At 43.6% G+C, this 22592-nt stretch overlaps 1 protein-coding gene across 3 annotated transcripts in view; it reads right to left on the reverse strand.

Moving 5' to 3' along the window:
* Nucleotides 1-22592, reverse strand: part of LOC146073838 (protocadherin-10-like) — a 73218-nt gene that overhangs the window by 15010 nt on the left and 35616 nt on the right. The window contains exons 2-3 of one of the 3 annotated variants that reach the window (XM_083181349.1): nt 15164-15222; nt 13050-13084 (exon numbers count right to left, since the gene is read on the reverse strand). In XM_083181349.1, coding sequence (XP_083037475.1) covers nt 13050-13084; nt 15164-15222 — 94 coding nt within the window. Of the gene's footprint in view, nt 1-12998; nt 13085-15163; nt 15223-22592 lie in introns of all 3 variants that reach the window. The other 2 variants (XM_083181348.1, XM_083181350.1) reach the window with 2 other exon arrangements.

Here is a 22592-nt window from a genome sequence, read left to right on the forward strand (position 1 = left end):
ACACAGGAATGTGATTTTCCTCTTATTGCACCGTTGGATAATCAGCAATCAGCCGAAAGTCCGTCCTTTCATGAAATAATGGCACACGTACAGTAGCTGAACGAGGGGGGGAGAAGAATCGCTGCAAAATAGTTCAGCAGCCCCTGAATGTATTCTTAGAAGCAATGAAATGCAGAAGTCTTACTGTACATTTATTATATAAATAGCAACATATGCCGGTGAGTAATTGGGCCCTAAGGATCAGCCAGAGATATTTCTCACCATCCACTGTAATGACCCACTGATATCCCAGATCTGTGGGGATTATTCTGGTTCACTCCTTCTGGCGAATTTCTTCTCAAATGGACAAAACCATGCTGCACTGCAGGTGGGGTAGATGTTACTTGTGCAGAGACAGTTAGATTTGGGTGGGGTTTTACTTCAAAGTGAGATCTATATTGCAGTGTCAATATAAAGCAGTCAGTATTTTCCCTGCACAGAAACAAAATAACTCACCCAAATCTTATGCTCTCTACACATTTTACATCTGCCCCCCTGCAGTTCACATGGTTTTGTCCATCTAAGAAGGAATTTGCCAGAAGGATTGAACCAGAATCACCCCCCGTGTCCTCCTATGGGCCTGTTGTGTGGAGTAAGCAAAAAATGTTTTACCCCCTGTAACCCTTCCCCTGCGTACATTGATTATAATTTTTTTACAGCGGTGTCTTGCTTTTTTCCAGGTTTTACATGCTCATTGCCAAGGGTTTACATGCTTATTGCCAGGGATTTACATGCTCGTTGCCAAGACGTTACATAGTCACAGCGTGCCAGTGCTTCCGCAAACCTTGCACTTCCAGGTAGTGTTGTATGCTCTGCACTTCCTGTAGGACCTCTAGCATCTGTCTCCAGCGGCCATTTTTGGAAGGCCTTTGTCAAAAGATTCCCTGCGGTTGGAATGGATGGAATCTGCACCCCTGCTGAGTAATTGCGCGGAGGGTGGCTTAAATTATGTGATTAGCATACAATCGGTGATATCTAGCTCACTACCATAAGATTAGTTACTACTGGCCAACGTATGAAGTCAATGATCTCAACATCGAAACAGCAGAGGGAGGGAGAGAAGGCAGAAGTTCATGCAGAGGTTCCGGCTGTAGCCGATATTACTTATTCTTATCATATTGTATTACCGCTACATGCTTACCATAAATAAAGCAAGGAAATGAGCGTAGAGATCTTCCAGGAGAGAAATAAAATAAGAACAATAACAGTAAACTAAAAGATAGTATGCTATGAGCACAGGACTATGAGAAGAATATTTTCTTTTTCTAACAGTGGGGCAGCCTGGTGAAGTGATAAAGTGGTAATAAAGAGGTGATAAAGTTGAAGGTGATAAAATGCCAGCCAATCAACTCCTAACTGTAATTTTCCAAACAGCTGATTAGCTGGTGCATTATTACCGTCCACTCTATGACCCCTTTATCACTTTAACAGGCTTAATACACCTGCCCCATTGTTTGTTGTATTGTTGTTATTAAATTAGTCGTCAGTGTGCATACTATACTTTTTGGTGTTTTTTTTTTTTTTTTTTAATTATGACTATAGCCGTCTTTGGTGCCCATTTATCATAACAATATTTCTGGATACTTCCCCAAAAACACCCGTTTTCAGGATTTAGCTGCAAATATTACAGTATGTATGCCTGGAATATATGTAGGAGGGACCGAAGCAGAGGGTATGGGTCATTAGGTCGACCAAATTAAGGTCGACACACATTGGGCCGACCACTGAAGGTTTACAGGCCGTAGGTTGACACAATGGTCGACAGAAATGGTCGACACAAGCTTTAGGTTGACATTGGGGAGGTCGACGGTCAAAAAGGTCGACGTATGTTTTTCCCGCTTTTTTATCTCGAATGGGGAAATAGTCAACATGGACACCGTATCGGCGCACTGCATCCCCTCGCATGGGTTGCTGCGGTCGCCATGCTTCAGGCACTCACTTCACGCCCTAGTGGATGGTAGGGCATGAAATACCGCTTGTCGGCACATGTTGGCTCAAGAAAAACGTGAAAAACCCAAGTCGACCTTTTGACTGTCGACCATACCAATGTTTACCTAATGCTTGTGTCGACCGTTTGACCCTGTCAACCCTAGGCATGGTGACCTTTTGTCTGTGTTGACCCAAGGCTTATCGACCATCAGTGGTCAACCCAATGTATATCGACCTTAATAGTTTTGATCTAACAACCGTTTCCCGATGCGGATACCTCCATTCCCACCGGCAGGATTCCGAGGGGTATACTTGCCGAACAGCGGGTTTCCAAAGACACTGATTAACAGCAGCTTTAAACCGAATTTAAAACAGTGATGGTAAATCAGGCTTAACTTGTTTTGAAAACCTGGTTCTTAGTAAATATACAGTACCCTATGTGTCAACATGTTTTTAACATGGTATCCCAAAAGTGGCGGTCTCAAGAAATAATAAGTAATTAGGTCTGGCACCATTGGTCATAAGCTCGAGGGGTAGCCAAGATAATTTGTCCAGAAAGAAGTATTTTGCCTTTTTGAAATAGGTGACAAAGGGTGAGATCAACTAAGCCTTGAAAAGTGATAAAACCAACCAAATGACCCCGAACTGTCATTTTTCAAACACAGACTGTAGCGTGGCAGTTAGGAGCTGATTGGTTGGTACTTCTCCGCTTTATCAAATTTCAAGCTCAGTACATCTGGCCCAATGGAGTATGTCATAAAACGTATTCATTAATTAAATGTCAAATCAATGTATCATTCAAAATCCAGAGCCAAAACCAAAGCTTATCAAAATATTCTGCTGTGTGTATCACCAGGCTGCGAAGTAGCAGATATTATTATTGTTATTATTATTATTATATAATTTATGGTACTTGTGTATTTTGGCGGCGCCCGATTTGTGCATCGTACGATGATCGTATCGCATCGCATGCCATGTACCCGATGGCATGCGATGCGATACGATTTTGACCCCCTATACGATGAAAAATCGTATAAGCACCCTAAAGGGTGCTTTTGAGCACCCCAATGGGTGCTTACAGTGTTAAATGCACCCCCACGCCATCCCCCCCCCCACTATAAACGTGAACCCGAAGCGTGGCGAGCGCAGCGAGCCCGCGAGGGGCGGCGGTACGCGTCCTACGACCTTTTCATACCCCCACTATCCACGGCGGCGTGGAGTTGAGAAGTAGATTAGTGTGGCGAGCGCAGAGAGCCACCGAGCCCGAAGCATGGCGAGCCCCGCGAGGGGACGCGGATACCTTCACAGGTAAACGCGTCCCTTCGCGGGCTTCACAGGTATCCGCGTCCCCTCGCCACGCTTCGGGCTCGGTGGCTCGCTGCGCTCGCCACACTAATCTATTCTCAACTCCACGCCGACGTGGATAGTGGGGGTATGAAAAGGTTGTAGGACGCGTACTGCCGCGCTCGCCACGCTTCGGGTTCACGTTTATAGTGGGGGGGGTGTCGTGGGGGTGCATTTAACATTGTAAGCACCCATTAGGGTGCTTATACAATGTTTAATCGCATCGCATCGTATGGCATTGTATGCCATGTACAATGGCATACAATTTGAAAATTGTATGCCATCGTACAGTAACCACCGAAATCGCGTCGCATCGCATACCATCACATGCGTTATGGTATGCGATGCGATGGGCGCCGCCAAAATACACAAGTACCTAATTTATTATTATTATATTATTTATTATTACTATTATTATTATTATTATTATTATAATATCATTTTTTATTATTATTATTATTAAAAAGTATTTACCAATTGAAGAGAACAAAAACACAAAAAATCAGTTTGAATTCTAAAATGTGAAACTCAGACTATGGACAGCAACGGAATATTGTGAAACAGAGACCCAGCTCCAGGCAAAGACAGAACTGTCACAGTGCCTGACGTGTTCCCCAATGGTCTTCTAGGTAGAACATGACAAATTTTGAACATAGAACATTCCAGTTCTGTGACAGATCCCCACCACAGATATCGTTTAGCAGTGATTGGGGCAGACAATAAATCAGGACTAGTGGCATTATTCAGTCACACTGGCCATTAGCTCCGTTGTATTTATTTTTGCCAAACAGATGTACTCATAAGTCACTAACAGACTTTGGCGCATATGGAATTTACTAACGTTTGCTCAGTTGGAAATGCTTTTTCATAGCGTCCATGGGTATGAATCATTAGGTCTACAATAAGTTTCTCGACAAGCATTGGGTCGACACCATTAGATCGACATGCAGAAAGGTCAACATGGGTCTAGATCGACATGGGTCTAGGTCGACATGGTCAGTAGGTCGACACAAGCATTAGGTCGACATGGGGTTTTTCACTGTTTTTTTTTTTTACCCAAATGTCGACACAGTGGACATGGACACAGTTTCCAGTGCACCGCATCCCCTCGCATCGCTGCGCTCACATGCTTCGGGCTCGGTGCCTCGGTGCACTCGGAACACTATTGTATTCTCCCACCACGCCCTAGTGGATGGTAGAGCATGAAATACCGCATGTCAGCACATGTTTGACTGTCGACCTTGAATACACCTACAGTACCAATCAGATTCTATCGTCATTTCTCTATTATATTTTAAAACATCTGATTGGTTGCTATTGTCAACCAATGTTCTAATTTTGGGTGAATGGGGATTCCCTCTATTCAATTGCAGGGCCAATTTGTTACGTTAAGTGAAAAATTTGGAAGTGCCAAACAGTTTTCGCCACTTTTTGAGACATATTTCACCAATGCCTTTTCCACTCAAAATTTGTCATCTGTCAACTCTCATACTCGCTTGCAAACGCAACCATCGTGTAATTACCTGACACCCATCTATACGTTCATGTACTCACTGATGTGTCTCACACATGTATTTACAAATTTGTTTTTGAATATTTTTTTTTTTGACGGTCCTGGACATTTTCCCATTAGCATCCATCAATGCTGTTTGGACACGTTGCACACATTTGAGTTCAAATCAGAAAATGTGATTTGCTGCTGTCAAAGTTAAGAAGTACATACATGTACTGGCACAGATATGTATGTGGAAAACATTGGTTGCATGTGTTACAGTATATGGAACTAAGAGCATTGCATACCACGTTATTTGAATCCTCAAAATGGGCAGATATTGATTGCAGTCAAAATTAGATGTAGTAATGCACAAGTTTAGTACATAATGGGTACACCACATTTAAATTTAGATACATCTTTTAGTGGGGTAAACTAAAAATACAGACATTCGTGTCACACATAAACGCAGCTACTTAGGAAAGTGGCAAAATAACAATACTATAAATAGACATGTAGTAAGGGTTAATTTGTTTTGCAATTGGGGAAGCCAATTAGTTAATCCTATGCAATAAACAACATACACTTTGGGTAATTGGTTAATGGGTTTGAAGCATGAGTTCCGTGCGGAATCGTGCCATGCCGTGTAAAACTCCAGCAGAGGGCGTTTGGTCGGCTGTCCGGCCGGCCGCACGCAGGAAGACCGTGTGAACTTTGTGAGTTCCGTCCGTACGCGGTGGCATACATGCATTACCACGCCACTCCCTGGCGGTGGTAGTCCATCCGAACGAATGCGGTGGCCTTATAGACGTGTCTTCGCTCACCGCGTGGGTGCACGGTTTGTTTGCTCGGGTACGTGCGGATGTGTATCCGAACGAGTCAACCAGAATAAGGCCCTTAGGGTGGGATGTTCAAACAATTTGCCTACATTTTGGCAAATTGCTAATATCACATTGTGACAAGGAAAAATACGTTGAAACGTTGGAATTTTATAACTTTTTATGTGCAAATGTGATCTAAGTTTTTATTGCAATTCTTTTATCTTTAGAAGAGATTTATTACAACTCTTTTCATTGGCCAGCGAAAGAATCCCTTTTCTACCTCTGCCCAGGCAAGTAGTGTTTTAGGCTATGTGCGGTGATATGATATAATACAGTGCCTCTTCCTATATTTCCATGAAGATGTCAGCGGCCACCCACAGGGCCTCTGTTCTGCTGCCGTCATATAATATATCATGGCCTTCTGTAACATCTCTGTCTCGCATTCCCTTACACGCTGTGGTTTTATATTTTTGGTTTTACATTTTTTGTATACGTTAGCTGTAAAACTATCAGAACAGCATTTTAACCCTTTTGCTGTCACAGAACCCCGAAGCGCAACGCCTTCATGCTTGCTGAACGCAATGCTGGCAATGATGAGAATAACCAACAAGAGCAGGCAAATGAAGTGTGAAGCACATCCCTTGCAGCCACAAAGGGATCAGTCAAAGTCACATTTCTATGTGACAAAAATCTAGGAATATTGTAATGCGCAGAAAGGGCAAAATCAGAAAATATTTCCAAGTATATGATCTGTGCGGAAAATATGCAGTCTCAATGGAAATGGTCAATGAAACGCGTAGTAATATCTCATTATCTTCCGTAGTTCATTAACTATGTATTTTATTAAAATGTGAAATTGTTTTTGGGTTGAAATAAGAAATTTCTCATTATTTTTCAAATTGGTAATTTAATCACCGGGCTTCCTACTGTACGTATTTTTCAAACAACTTATAAAAAGGGCAATGAAACGCGCAAAGAAATCACAGTACTTGAGCTATGATCAATGCCTAATATTTTTCTGACCTCGCTCCAAGACATCCCGAAAGGAAGAAAGTCCAAGACATTTCATCAAAGTTCCTATCTTTCTGTTTAAGTCTGGGGCCACACAAAGCGGGACCCACAACACCGCAATGAACCTGCGCACAGGCTCCTGTTTGTCTGCCCACACATTAGCGGTGGGGCAGAATGCCGCCGGGTCCTACCGCAGCAGGACTAAATGGCGGGACGGTCAGATTTCTGGAAGAACACAAACATTTCATTGTTTCCCTGAAATGCGGTCGTCAGTAGCTGGATCCTGTTCTGCAGGATCCGGCCACACCTCTGTGGCGTGACCCCCTCCCTCCTATCCTATCCTTGTGGCCAAGCAAGTCCCCCTGAATGGGACCCACTTGGACACTATGTATGTCCCAAGCCTAATGGTTCAATTCATTTTTGCCCAGTAGGGGGTGTGGTCATGATTGGGCGATTTGCATAACTTGCTAACAAACTGTGCCCTGTGATCAGGTTTAAACGAGCCCCACTGTTCCCTTCCTACACAAAAAAAAACATTGACACCTAATAGCCAGACATTAGGGGTAATTCAGACCTGATTGCGTTGGCACAAATTCACAGCAGCCAGCGTTCAGGTAGATGCCACTGTGCTAGAGTGAAATTTTGCTTTGCGAATGAATGTAAATAGATGTGTACGCCATGCTAACATCTAGCAGCCATGCGAATATGTTCAAAACCCTTCCTTACAGTGAATAAAAACATTGAATGTTTTTATTCACTGGGCACCGGTCATCACCAGCTAAGAAAAGCCAGAGACTTATTTGGTGGCTGTGATGAATACAGGCATATCCGGCCCGTTGCTGACGTCACACACCCTCCCCTAAAACGCTCAGGCATGCCTACGTTTTCTCTGACACTCCCAGCGTTTTCCCAGGTACGCCTGTTTTTCTTGGCACTCCCATGCAACTTCTGCTTAGCTCCCCCAGATGCCTACTTCCTGTCAATCGCTTTGCGAGCGACTTGGGAGTAGAAAATGCAGCAGGACTTCTTAGCTTCCCAGAGTCCGGCACGCGCATTGCACCCATACCCATGCTCAAACTATCGATAATCGCCCACTGCTCGGAATTGTGGCCGTGCGATCAGGTCTGATTTCCCCGCAATCGGGTGTTGAATCAGCAGTAACGAAATACAAACACATTTTCTCCCCCTAAATTAGTGATATGTACATCCTTTGAAATACAAAGTAAAAAATGTATAATGAAATAACAAGATAAATACTATGTTCTTTCTAACAATTGTTTTGTTACAATACACAAACGCCAGTCTGAGCTGCTGCTATTGTTGCAGCAGCTGTCACATATTTCGGAAATCTGTATTTAGCTGGTAACGATGTAATTCCCATTTGCATCCCGCAGGATAAAGGAACACTTTGATAGCACATATAGAGAAGAAAGGCTGCATTCATGGGTTTTCATGCATACTTAATACAGCAAGCCAATGTTTGTTTTGATTGATAGATTTCTATTTAAGGACTTTTTTTTATTATTAGGCTTAAAGGATAAATATAATAAAGAATATTAGTTAACTGGGATCCAGAGCCGAACCTAATCTATTTGGAACCCTGAACCAGGGACGTGCTGTCAGGGGAGGCAGTGCCTCCCCTGTCATTAGTGAATATAATAATACAAAGAAGATATTTATGACACATATTCTGTGGCACAAGTATCTTCTTTATATTAATCTAATCATTTTAATTGAATTTGGAGGCACCGAAAGCGATGCCTCCAGCTGCCCATTAAAAATATCTGGAAGCAGGGGTCGGAAACAAGCAGAGGGCTCTAAAAGCCCATTAAAGAAACTAGCTCAAGCAGCACGTTTACAAGTGCCTCAGTGACAGAGGCGTGCTTTCAGTTGATATGAAAGAACATCCGTGCCACTGGAGCCACTGTGATTGGGCACGGGCAGCGGATTCAGCATTGACAGTGACTGCATCCGGCTGTCACTGTTGGTGCTTTACAGGGAGGGAAAATGCAGCGGTGGTGTTGTGGGAGCCCAGCCTGCTGATTTGGTTTGGCGGTGCAGGAGCCTGGACCGTTGATCAGAGCCAGCCCAAGGCTGTACAGGGAGGGAGAGAGCAGCAACACCAATGCGGGAGCTCAGCACTTTCATTTGCACTTTCATAACTACTTCATCCACGTGAGTCAGGCGCATTGTCATTGTTCAACACACTTCTGTGGGCTGAGGGTGTTCTCTTGGACCCTACTGTGGATGCTCTCCGAGGTCCTGCTGAGGATGCCCTCTGCTGAGGAAACTCTCTGAGTTCCGGCTGAGGATACTCTCCAAGGTCCTGCTGAGATTGCTCTCCTAAATACTTCTGAGGGTGATCTCCAAGGTCCTGCTGAGGTTGCTCTCCTTAATACTTCTGAGGGTGCTCTCCGAGGTCCTGCTGAGGATGCCCGCTGCTGAGGAAACTCTCTGAGTTCCTGCTGAGGACACTCTCCAAGGTCCTGCTGAGGTTGGTCTACTTCTAAGGGTGCTCTCCGAGGTCCTGCTGAGGATGCCCTCTGCTGAGGAAACTCTCTGATGCTGCTTTCAGACCGCAAAACTGGCTTTGGCCAGGTATTTTAAAACGTTTCTAAAAACGGGTCTGCCAGCTAAAACTCCTTTCACACCGCATGTCTTTAAACGGTATTTCAGTGCAGTTTTTGTCCTTAAACGGTATTTCAATGCAGTTTTTGTTCCTTCACAACACTGAACCCGTTTTAACCCATAGAAAACAGTGGATGAAAAAAACGGGTCTGAAACGGGAAGGACCCTGCTTTTTTACCGTTTAGAAATACCAGTTCAATAGAACCGGTAAATTCACTCTGCACCTTTCAGACTGCACAAATTACCATTTTAAAACGGTAAAAAAAGGCAAAATAACGGGTAAAAAGTGCGGTCTGAAAGGGGCATTAGTTCATGCTGAGGACTCTCTCCAAGGTCCTGCTGAGATTGCTCTCCTTAATACTTCTGAGGATGCTCTCCGAGGTCCTGCTGAGGAAACTCTCTGAGTTCGTGCTGAGGACACTCTCCAAGGTCCTGCTGAGATTGCTCTCCTAAATACTTCTGAGGGTGCTCTCCGAGGTCCTGCTGAGTATGCTCTCCTAAATACTTCTGAGGGTGCTCTCCAAGGACCTGCTGAGAATGCTCACCTAAATCCTGCTGAGGATGGTCTCTGAGGTCCTACTGAGGATGTTCTCCTAAATCCTGCTGAGGATGCCTCTGAGGTCCTGTTGAGGATGTTCTCCTACATCCTACTGAGGATGCTTTCCAAGTGCCTGCTAATGATGTTTGTCTTGTTGATGATTCCTGGCCTGCTAAGGATGCTCTCCAAGGTCCCGCTAAGGATGCTCTCCAAGGTCCTGGTGAGGATGCCTTTCTAAGACCCACTGAGGATGCTCTCCAAGGTCCCGCTAAGGATGCTGTCCAAGGTCCTGGTGAGGATGCCTTTCTAAGACCCACTGAGGATGCTCTCCAAGGTCCCGCTATGGATGCTGTCCAAGGTCCTGGTGAGGATGCCTTTCTAAGACCTACTGAGGATGCTCTCCAAGGTCCCACTATGGATGCTGTCCAAGGTCCTGGTGAGGATGCCTTTCTAAGACCTACTGAGTATGCTCTCCAAGCTTTTATTATACACTCAAGCAGTGTATTTCTGATCTACAACATACTTCTGGCAGAGTAAGACAAACATATCTGCCTGGGGTGCAGCCGGATTAGTTCTAATACGGGACCCAAACTCATTTATCAACGGCAATCATGTTATTATACATATAATGAATCCTTTCATTTAGCCTTTCAGGTGGAATTACCTTTCAATGGTTTATATCTGTTAGAAATGTTGTGTCACAGCTTGTCCTAACATTGCATATGCAGAAGACATCTGTGGAGTCCCTATGCTTATTCCCATTATGCTTTTCAATCCTGCGCAGTTTCACAGAAGATATGTACTACATAAGACGAAACCCAGCCCATGTTACAGGCTGAGCCCTGGGATCCCATGTATGGGAACTGTTCCGCCAGGTGAGGGAAGAGAGTTTATACTTAAAAAATGATATTGGAGGTTGTATTTATTAGCGTGGTGTAAAGTACATAAATGCACTGGCAACCAAATTGCCCAATTTTTAATTTCCTACTTTTTTTAGAGCTGGTTACAGCTCACTGACATTCTAGAACGCTGCCTTTTTCCTAACAGCACTGCAGTGGTGCAGAATTGCCTATGTGGCACACAGCAGGAGATGGCTATGGGGTTCCACTGTCACAGGAGAGCAAACAAAATGTTGTGTTTAGTAATAATGAGATATGTTGTCTGACTTGTCAATGAGACAATTAGAATTGAAATTCATGAAAACTCCGGAATACAAAAAAGGAAAATTCTGAAGTAGATCACAAAGGCCACACTAATATCACACACTTAATAAACACTAATCACTATACAAAGGTCATACTTAAATGACGCTGCTCATTATACACCGATCACACTGGTATCACACACTTTATACACACTGATCACTATACAAAGGTAACCAACACCAATATCACATACCTGACGGACACTGCTCACTACACACAGAACACACCGATATCGCAACCAATCAGAAACTACTTATTTATTTAGCACCTTTTAGAAGATAATACAATCTGATTGGTTGCCCATAGCAACATCCCATCTTCAATAGAACTCCCATCTTAGTTAATAAACCACTGAATATTTATAGTCTAAGATAACAGTACAGCCTTATAGTGGTATGGTCTTCTGTGTATTACTGTGTGCCATACTGTGTATAAGGGGTACTACTGTGTGCCATACTGTGTATGAGGGATACTACTGTGTGCCATACTGTGTATAAGGGATACTACTGTGTGCCATACTGTGTATAAGGGGTATTACTATGTGGCATAATGTGTATAAGGGGTACTACTGTGTGCCATACTGTGTATAAGGGATACTACTGTGTGCCATACTGTGTATAAGGGATACTACTGTGTGCCATACTGTGAATAAGGGGTATTACTATGTGGCATAATGTGTATAAGGGGTACTACTGTGTGCCATACTGTGTATAAGGGGTATTACTATGTACCATACTGTGTTATAGGGGGTACTGCAGTGTGCCTTACTGTGTATAAGGGGTGCTGCTTTGTGCCATACTGTGTAAAAGGAGTACTACTGTGTGCCATACTGTGTATAAGAGCTACTACTGTGTGCCATACTGCGTATAAGGGGTACTACAGTGTGCCATGCTGTATAAGGGTGACTACTGTGTACCATAATAAGAAGCTTTACTGTGTGGCGATAGTTATATAAGGGGTATTACTATATAACTTATGTGAATAAGGTTTTTTTTGTTTGGCTTAACATCAATAAGCAGCACTACTGTGTGACATAATGCGAACATTGAACACTATTTTGCGGTATAATAGAAATAAAGTTTCACTACTATGTGGCATAATTTGAATATGGCACCCACTCTCTTTCTGGCACAGGGCATCAAAATGTCTAGTTACAGCTCTGTTGATTACTATACACAGGTAACAGCAATATCTTACATCTGATACACACTGCTCATTATACGCTTATCACTTTACACAAGTAAAACTGGATGTCACACACTAGAGACACAATGTCAGCATTTAAGGTACAAGCTATTGTCAAAAAGACTGGATAAATGGACGCAACACCAGCTAGGGCCAAGGAATATGGGCGATAATTGAATTGGGCCCTTTGAGAACTATAGACAGGCCAACCAGATATCACACATGCTGACCACTATAAGCAGGTCCGGAAATATGACCTGTCTCAAGACTCTTCGAGACTCAGATATTGAAATGCTGTCTTGCATATTTAAACCAGTGCTGTCATCTGATGTACCAATGACAACTATGCAGGTTAGTGGGTTGGTGAAATGTTTGGAACACAAAAGTGCATCCCAAATAAATTACATGTGTACATTAAAACAGCAACTACATCTTACATAAATGTACCTGTGTTAATTTTAAATAAATATCTACAGTCACCATAACAGTCTAGTACAGTAGTTCCCAAACTGGGTTGCGTGGCACCCTGGGCTGCTTCAGGGCACTTGCATGGGTACCCTGGCTTGGTGGCTCAGGACCAATTCAAATTAATTATGGTCCATGTAACAGGAACCACTCCTGTTGGTAATCATTTTTCTAGCTACTGAAGAGGTGTGGAATGTTTCATTGACTGTCAAAGGCCAGTCACATGACCACCCCGATCCCTTACAGTTGGGACTGCTATTCTGCATTAATATGATAACTGTAATGGGGGAGGGGGGAGCCTTAACAGCTCACTATATCTACTGCAGGGTGTATATACAGACCAGTTACTGGGGAAACTAGTGTACGCAGTCTGTCGTGATCTTTTTTCACACCTTTTCGAGTTCCAAGATCTTCGAGACTCTGCGAGCTAGAGAGATCAAGAACATAAAAAGATATTTGTGTTCCGTCCATAATTTACATATACATTTCTTTATTATATAGGTCATGCTACGGCTACATCCTACCAATCAATTCTGTATGTACTTACAATAAGCTTAAAACTGTCATTTTACAGGCTTTGTGTGAAAAATTACAAGAGCTGATTGGTTGGTACTGTGGGCAGGGTTGCCTACCCTCCCGGAATGGACGGGAGGGTCCCAAAAATCGGGTCCCCCTCCCGACCCCCCAGAAAGGACGGCAACCTTCCCGGATACCAGCGGACCCCCGCATTTCCCTGGTGGCAGAGTTTTAAATTGCCGCAATTCGCGGCTTTCCGGCTGAGGGGGAGGGGCTAAGCAAGCAAATCTTGTTGATTTAGCCCCGCCCCCTCCTCGGAGACCCGCAAATTGCAGGATTTGCATTACTGGGGGCAGGGACTAATGATGTCTCCCTCAGGCCCCACCCACAGAAGTGCTGCTGACCGTCTCCTCTACGGGGTTTTCCAAGAGAGGAGACTGTAAAAGTCTGCAACCCTGACTATGGGGCTGATTTATCAATGAGTTTTATCATAGGCAATGAGTTTTAAAACTTGTTGGGTATGATGAATGGTGCTCCAGCCAATCAGCTCCCAGCAGTCATTTTTCAAACATATGACAGAAGCTGATTGGCTGCAGCATCAAATTCGTTGTATATGATAAAGCTCAATAATAATTCAGCCCCTTTTTCTCTCTCTCTCTCATAGAGGTAGTGTTGGAAGGATGATATCAGAGAATGAGACAAAATTAGTATAGAAGACACGGACTAAAGTAATCGTATACAGTATTAAAAAAAATATGTTTACATTCTATAGTTCTGTACATACGGACATTTGAGCGCTGGACGGACTGTGAGGAGGGCATACACTTTTAACTCACATGCAGCGTTCACCCTAGACGCTTATGTGCACCACTACGGCAATTTCTAATAGGCTGAGGGGTTTTACTGTAAAAATACAGGTTTAGGGAACACAAAGGGGTCACCAAAATTGGCTAACCTCAGCATTTTAGCTGGAGAATGCCTAAAATATCAGCACTACTGTAGTGAAAAGTGCAGAGAAATCAAAGATGTCTCTTCTGCCTTTTCTTTTGCCCTGTGAGATTCCTGCAGTCTCATAGGTAACAAGACTTGCTCTGTGCATGAATGATACACAGAGCCAAATGGTTTCATCTTAGATCCTGTCCCCAACATAGGAAAACGCTCGTGATTCGTGGGCCTGTAATGAAGGGGCAGGGCTTGATGTCGAGATTCAGCCATTTGGCTTGGCCCCTTCCCTCAGTCCTGCCTACTTCACTGGGAAGCGGGCAGGATCCAGGAGAGCCACCTACTCTTAACAGGACTATGGAAGACTACCCCCAAAATCAGGAGCCTCACGCAGCTTCCAGGAGGGTAGTTAAGTGTCCAACAGTGTCTGATAAAGGTACATTTACTAAAGCTTCTAAAAAACAGGTGATATTGCCCCTAGCAACCGTTCAGATTCTGTCTCTCATTTCTTTTTTGCATCTTAAAAAAATGATAGATAGAATCTGTTTGGTTGCTAGGGGCAACATCACCTGTTTTCATTTTTAGAAGCTTTAGTAAAATTACCTCAAAGGGGGAAATTTATTAAGATGGGTGTTCTATTTCAGAAGGGATGTGTGGGTGCTAAATAAATAAGTAGATTCTGATTGGTTGCCCGTAGAAACATCCCATCGTAGTAAATTTCCCCCAAAGAGCCTAATTGGACCAATTGAACCCAGTGTACAGCCAATCCCACATAGCGCCACAGCGTACAGCCAATCCCGATCCCCACAGTGTACAGCCAATCCCGATCCCCACAGTGTACAGACAATCCCAAGCATCACAGGGTACAGCCAATCCCACATGGCGCCCTTTTATAATGAATTTGATTATTTTACATAAATTCTATTATTTCTAATTATTGCTAATCGAACAGTTTCGTCTGCAATCAATATTCATTAACCATATACTACATATATACATTTATTATATTTACATTTATTTTTTAAAAAATAGTATTTAATTAGTATACCTTTTAAGGCCTGGTTTCTGTGTCTTATGCGGGGACCAGTCTGTATTTGGAAGCTTTATCTACAAAACAAAGAAGAGGTGAACAATGAAATCCTACACATATTGCCGTCCGTCCTTCCCCCCTAGAATAGGTACATTGAATTTTGCTTGGAACAGTGTTTTCTCATCTCTCGTCTCATTGTGACCCCCAACTGGTAAGATTTTTAGCATATCGCTGCATGAGACCAATTTGCATACACTCAGCATTAATTACATTTAAATGGAAATGATTTGCAGGTGGCTTGGTTATAATGAAAATCGAATGTGTTACAGGGAACGGTTTGAATAGTGGATGACAAAAAATGAAATGTATGACACCATTTTTAAAGCAGTAATATATATTGTGGGGAGAATGAGGCTCTCAGCGAGGCACTTTAGCGGGTGTTCATGAGTAAACCACTTACAGAACTAGTGAATGATCGAGCGAGATTTCAGTCTCAGCCCCGGTATAATAGACGCTAGTGACTGTGGTTTGCTATATTGCAATTTCCTATAAATGCAGGAAGAATGTTGGTGCCACCTGTAAAAGTTTGCAGAACCACTGTCATTTTACCGATAATACTAGAGGATTATAATGATTTACTCTCCTGGAGAACACTTGTAATGCATTGTACCTAAATGAGCTTTATATTGGAAAATGTTTCTTGGTGCTGATACGAGACTGAGCAGGGAATGTAGTATGTAGGTAACCGTACACTCCAACATGACCCATTCCATTAGGTACAAAATGCCCTGTTCCTGGACTTCCATGCCAGTGGCAGTTACAGAGGTGGGACTCCAGCATAGTCCAAAATTCAAAGAGGGGGGGGGGGGGTCACATCAACTGTCAGTGAGTCCAGGACAGTGATGTTTGAGGTGGCAGTAGATGTGGCTCCCCTTTTTGAATATTGGACAGTGGTGCAGCCCCACCTCTGTAACTGTCACTGGCAAGGAAGTCCAGAAACAGAGCATTTTGTACCTAATGGAATGGGGTCATGTTGGAGGGTATGGACTAGATAGGGCAGAGGTTCTCAAGGGGTGCGGTCAGTATCCCGGCGGTGAGGGTGACCGCGTTCAGTATACCGATGCTGACATCCCGACTGCCGTCAGAACACTGTAATGCTCTAACCCCGAAAGACATTAGAATGCCGACACCTGGATCATACTTGCCTAACCTTCCGGAATGGCTGGGAGGCTCCCAAAAATTAGGTCCCCCTCCCGCCCCCCCGTGAAGGTGGGCAAGTTTTCCGCATCGGCCTGGCAGACCCCGCATCCCCGCTGCACCAAATACTGGATTTTGCGGATCCGTGACGAGGGGGCAGGGCTAAAATAATGCGAATCACATAATTTCACATCCTGTTAGCCCCTCCCCCAATCCGTGGACCTGTAAATTGCCGCGTTTGACTGGCATGGGGACGGAGCTTGGTGACATCAGCCTCGTGTTGCCCCCCTGACAGTTGTATCTGGTCTCCTCTCCGGGCTTCTCCTGGAGAGGAGAAAAATAAAGTAGGCAAGTATGGCCAGAATCCCAACAGCCAGAAAATATCCTAGGATGGGTTAGGGTCAGGCCGGGGAAGGGAAGGGTTAGGTTTAGACACTAGGGTGGGATTCAAGGATAGGTTGCGCGGGGGGGGGGGGGGGGGGGGGTGTTAGGATTTAGAGACTTACAACGGAGGTTAAGTTTAGGCTGTGGGGCGGAGGGGTTAGGTTTAAGCAGCGTAGCAATGGTTAGAGTTAGATGCTAGGGGGAGGGTCAGGCTGCAGGGGGGAGAGTTAGGGTTAGGCTGTAAGCAGGAAGGGGGTATGGGATAGAAAGGTCAGTTACTTACAGCGCCCCTATCTAGATTCTCCATTTTGGGATTCCGGGGTAGGTCTTTCACCTGCGTTTTCCCTGACACGCCCACAAACGTACGGCCAGCAATAAAAAGACGCTGGATTTTGGCCTCGTGCATGCGTACCCTAATCCGTATGTATGTCATTCGATAATCACCTGCAAATTGGCCACAGTGAAATCAGATCTGAATAACCCCCATAGATCATTTGTTTGAGAAACACACTTCTAGGGCCTAGACTCGAGTAATATGATTCCCCAAAAACATAATCTATGTACAGACCCATCCCTTACAGTCTTATTATATATATAGATGTCGGGGGAGAGATAATAAGACAAAAATGCATCATTTGTGCGGTTGTTGCATATAGTAATTAGTGAAATGTGATTGACCCAAAAAAAGTGTCAAAATAGGTTCAGCCCAGGGGTGAGGAAACATTCGGCAATTAAAAAATGAAAAAGACACATTATGACTCCATCATTTGAATATTCTATTATTAATGATTTCACATTTATCCTGGTATCCTAGTATACATTAATGATTTATTTCCATTGAAAGGCTGCTCAATGTATCCTATATAATCTTCCCATAAATGCTTTTCTCCTATTCTAAATGATGAGTCAAAGCAGTTACACGGTGTTCTAAATTGCCTTTTACTGCAAATAATGCACTTGTAAATGAATGCAAGTATTTCTTTCATGAAGTCGGGGGAAAAAATGATCCGTGTTACTTGACAACCATTAATTCCGTTTCATGTGAGGTTCTATCTGTACAGAAAGGAACCTGAAAATAAAAAAAAAGTTCTGGAAAAAAAAAAAAGTGCTATTAAATGCAATACTGCCATCTAGTGGGCCGTGGGTGATTTTGCATCTTTACTCTGACATACCATCAGAGGTCAGTGGAATTCCAATTAAGCAATATCATATTAAATTAAATTATTTACAGCCACACAATCCAATTAACATCTTTTGCACATTTATTTCAAAAATAACCTTGTCAATCATGTTATCATATAATATTACTGTCACCCATATGGGAACCATATGCTGAAAAAAGGAGAAAATAAACTTTGAGCAGCTGTCAGTGTTCTATATTCAGCCCTCACAGTTGTAAAGTAATAATTTGTTTAACCCCCTGCTGCTTCCTAATTAAATACACGATAATTTGGTAAATGGTAAAAAAAATTTTTTAAAGATAAAGTATAAATAGGTTGTTGATTTTGCATAAAGTATTTCTAACTGTAATAGTGTAGGGATGGATATCAAATATCAATGCTTCTCTTATATCTCAAAGAAGGGTGCACAGTGCTTAGCCACACCCCCTGCCGCACAACTTAGATCCGCCCTCCTTCTCTGATTGGAACAGTGTGGTTACTTGTGCCACTGTGGAGATGCACATCGATGGATCAAGCCATCAATGAAAAGTGATGAAAAGAACCGAGGTCACCATCTATGTAGACCATTGATGGTGATCTCTTTGAAGATATCTTGGTGGGATTCGGAATGTTCAAAAGTCAGCGCCATGGTGATTTTAGCATCTGGTTATATTGGTGATAGAAACCACTTAGGCATTAGAACATGGGCAAATAAGACATAGGGAATGCTTCCATCAAGTGGTAAAACACTGTCATTGGTTTAAATCCATTGATGGTTGGAAAATATTGCAGTGCGATGTCCATCCCTAGCGCTAATTCGGTTTTCATGTAAATCTTATTTGATCAGGCAATTACACATGTGCTGATTTGCTGATCGGATACAGTACTACAGACATTGGGTGAGTGAGTCTGCAGACATATGGGGGCGGGAGGCAGGGCACCCAGAAAATGTGTGTGCATCAGAATCATTTTCTGGGGGTGTGGAAATCATCGGCTACATCGATTCTGAGAAGTCCGATGGTCCAACCGATGTTAGCAATGTTGATCTGATTCCGCATTTTCAGATGCAAGCTATGGATTGGAGAAGTGAGCAGTGGGCGTGTTTTTAAAAAGCCTATAGCTTTGTCATATTTTCGTATAACTGCTAAATCAAAAAATGCATCAGTGGTAACACTTGTGCCCACCTCTGAATCATGCCCGTATGGAAGGATGAAGAGGTGTAGATGAATTAGTCGTATGTTACCATATTTAGATCAGAAGAGCGATTTTTATATTTGAGGTTAGTCATCATTAGCAACACACTTACCCTATACTCAATGCAAAAGATAGACGTCTAAACCAGCTTAAGTTAAGTCCCTGTAGACTAAATAGCGTTTCAGTATAATTTAATGTACTAGTTAGTGAGTTTCGAGAGGGGCTGAGAAAATTTAAGAGATGGTGGTTCCCAAACTGTGTGCAGTAGCACCCAGGGGTGAATCGGGAAATTGCTGAGGTGCCTTGGGGGGGTTGGTGGTCTTCCACCAATTAAAATTCTCTACAGTCAATTTAATAGGCAAACCCACTTTTCGAGGCTTCCAGTCGTAAAATATGTGGACAAAAAGAAGCTAATCCTGTCCCCCACCACGTATCTGACCCTAAGGGGTACAGTTACTAAGATGTGAGTTCTATTGAAGATGACTATTATCTTCTAGAAGGTGCTAAATATATAAGTAGAAGCTTCTAATTGCCTTTTTTTTTAAAACAGGGGCATATGTACTAAGTTTTCGAGAAAGATAAAGTGGAGGGATTAAGTAGCAACGAACCAGCATTTGGGAGCTGATTGGCTGGCACTTTAACTCTCTCCACCATATCTTTGTCCAGGTCTTAATACATCTCCCCCTGAAACCTGTCTATGAAATTTTTTCGGGGGGGGGGGGGGGGGGGGGATTTTCTGCCTCAAAAAAGTTTTGACAGTTCCGCTCATAAAGTTACTGACGCTGGAGATCATCTCCATTAATTTGTTATGAGCGACTAAATTACACCAGGACCAGATGAATGTTTCCTGTGTTTTCGCAAAACACTTCTAGGAGTAACATGTCTATGAATAATTTATCCCGGCCTGTCTATTATTTCCATGCCTGCCGTTGGTTTTTTTTTTTTTTATATGGTATAATTACATGGAAAACCCTTTTAAGGACCATTGTCAGATTCATTCGTATCAGTTATGTTAACTCCCGAGTGTTACAACTTATAAATATATAATTGCCATTATAGTTGTCTAGTGGGTCCTAAAAAGCTGGGATTAATTGGCATGTGCACATATCTATATTTGGCTGAGATGTAGAATGTCATTATTCCGGTACACGACATAGGACATAACATTCACGGTTGACCGTTAAATATTAAAATCATCTTGATGCTGTCTGAATACAATTAATATTCAGGTGCAGCTATGTAAAGGCTACCACTTAAGTCCCCTGCAAAGTCTACCCTAAAATTGGGCACTGAGGGTCTAACGCTCCATCCATCTATCAGTTAATGAGTGTATTTCAACCCACATATGAAAATCATGATCAATGTCACCTGTTTGGTATGATTGGTTAATCAAACTGTTGGGAACAGTAACCTGTGGCAAGCACAGCAGTAGAGGAGCGAGGCACCGTGGCCAAAGCACGACAATCAAAGCCCACCAGGAGATAGGGTTCCACTGAGGGCGATCATACATTATTAAATATAGAAGATTTAACCAAAAAAGCTTAAGAAATTGTGTCGAACATTTGTGTCAACCGTTGTCATGCCACCTTTTGACCTTGTCAAACTTCTTTAACTGTCAACTGTAACCCCTTTTATCTGTCGATCTTATGTGTCTGTCGATTGATTGCATGTCAACCATTTTGTTTCTATTTTTTCTATACCCCCCCCCCTCATTTGCCAAAGATTACTCATAGGGCATAGTTCTTTGCAAATGTGGTGTGGCCGCACCGCCATGTTTGGCCACGCCCTCTTTAGTACCGGGGCTGGTAAGGACTGCAAAGGTTATGAATAAATTAGGTATCCGGTTGATTGATCGAAAATGTCTAGGTTGACAGACAATAGGTCGCACATGAAAACAGTCGATATGGTCTAGGTCACAACTTTGTCACGAGGTCACCACAAACAAAAGGTCAAGATTTCAATGGTCAATGCATGAAAAGGTCGACAAGTTTTTCGTGAATTTTTTCTTTTAAACCGACTTGTTCTTACTTCAGGATCCAAGTGGGCATATAATTAGAATACAAGGTACTAAGATGGGAGTTCTATTAAAGATAGGATGTTGCCCCTAGCAACCAATCAGATTCTATCTATTATCTTCTAGAAGGTGTTAAATAAATAAGAAGTTGAATCTGATTGGTTGCTATGGAAAACATCTAATCTTCAATAGAACGCCCATCTTCGTAAATGTACCACTAATAATCTGCTGAGTGCTGCAAGGCACCGTGCCCGAAGCAAGGCGAGCACAGCCAGCCATGTGAGGGGACGAGGTACAGTTGTCGACATAGACAACAAAAACCATGTGTCGACCATTTTCATGTCAAGCTTGTCGAACAAGACCCTGTTGACCTTTTTCTTGTCTTAACCTATTGTCTGACCACCAATAGTAGTTGACCAATAGACTGCCGACCAGGCCCGCCAACAGGGAGGGGTCTGGAGTCCCGGGCCCTGACAGAGAAAGGGGCCCGGACCTGGTCCTACAACATTAAATACCTCCTTAGCAGCTGTCTATCTCTGCCCCTGCAGGCTGCTATCTGTCCGGATTCAGTATTGAATCCCGGCGGTCGGGATCCCGACAGCCGAAATGCCGACAAGGGGGGGACATGGATCGCCCCCCCTTGCGGGCTCGCTGCGCTCGCCACGCAGCGGGCCCGGTGCCTCGCTACGCTCGGCACGCTATTTTATTCTCCCTCCAGGGGTGTCGTGGACACCCCAGGAGGGAGAAAGTGTCGGCATTTCGGCGTCGGGATTCTGAACGCCGGGATCCCGACCGCCGGGATCTTAACTGCATCCCATCTGTCCCCGTGGTGTGTACATCAGCTCAGCTGACGCCAGACTCTGCTCTGGTCCCGGACAGCAGGGGCTGCTGGGACATGTCGTTTTTTTTAAGTATCTGGCAGGCAGACACTTTAAAAAAAAAAACTACATGTCCCAGCAGCCCCTGCTGTCCAGGACCAGAGCAGACCAGACTAATGGATGCCTGAAGCAGTTCTCAAGCTCTCAATGGGGCAGATGTATGACGTGTCGATATGGGGGAGAAGGGTATCAGCGCACCCAGGGACGTGCAGTCAGGGGAGGCAGGGGAGGCAGAGCCTCCCCTGTAATAATGATCAAAATAATAAAATAATACAAAACAAATACTTATGACACATATTATGTGTCATAAGTGTATGCTTTTATTATTATTAACATTTTTACCTCCCCCCTTTTTTTTTTTATACTGCTTAGGAGGCACCAAGAGCGATGCCTCCCGCTGACAACGTTAAGGATCCAAAGCAGGGGGCGGGCAGCGGGCGGGACCGAGCGCCGGGCTGTAAAAGCCCATTAAAAAAAGCTGTCAAAACGGCACCTGAAGAGGTGCCTCAGTGACAGGGACGTGCTTTTTGCCTATCTGAAAGTACGCCCCTGTCACTGAGGCAGATGTGATTGTCCAATCACATCTGCCTCAGTGACAGGGGCGTGCTTTCATATAGGCA

The sequence above is a fragment of the Crinia signifera genome, chromosome 4 (genome assembly GCF_055691185.1).
Source record: "Crinia signifera chromosome 4, ASM5569118v1, whole genome shotgun sequence".
Taxonomy (NCBI): domain Eukaryota; kingdom Metazoa; phylum Chordata; class Amphibia; order Anura; family Myobatrachidae; genus Crinia; species Crinia signifera.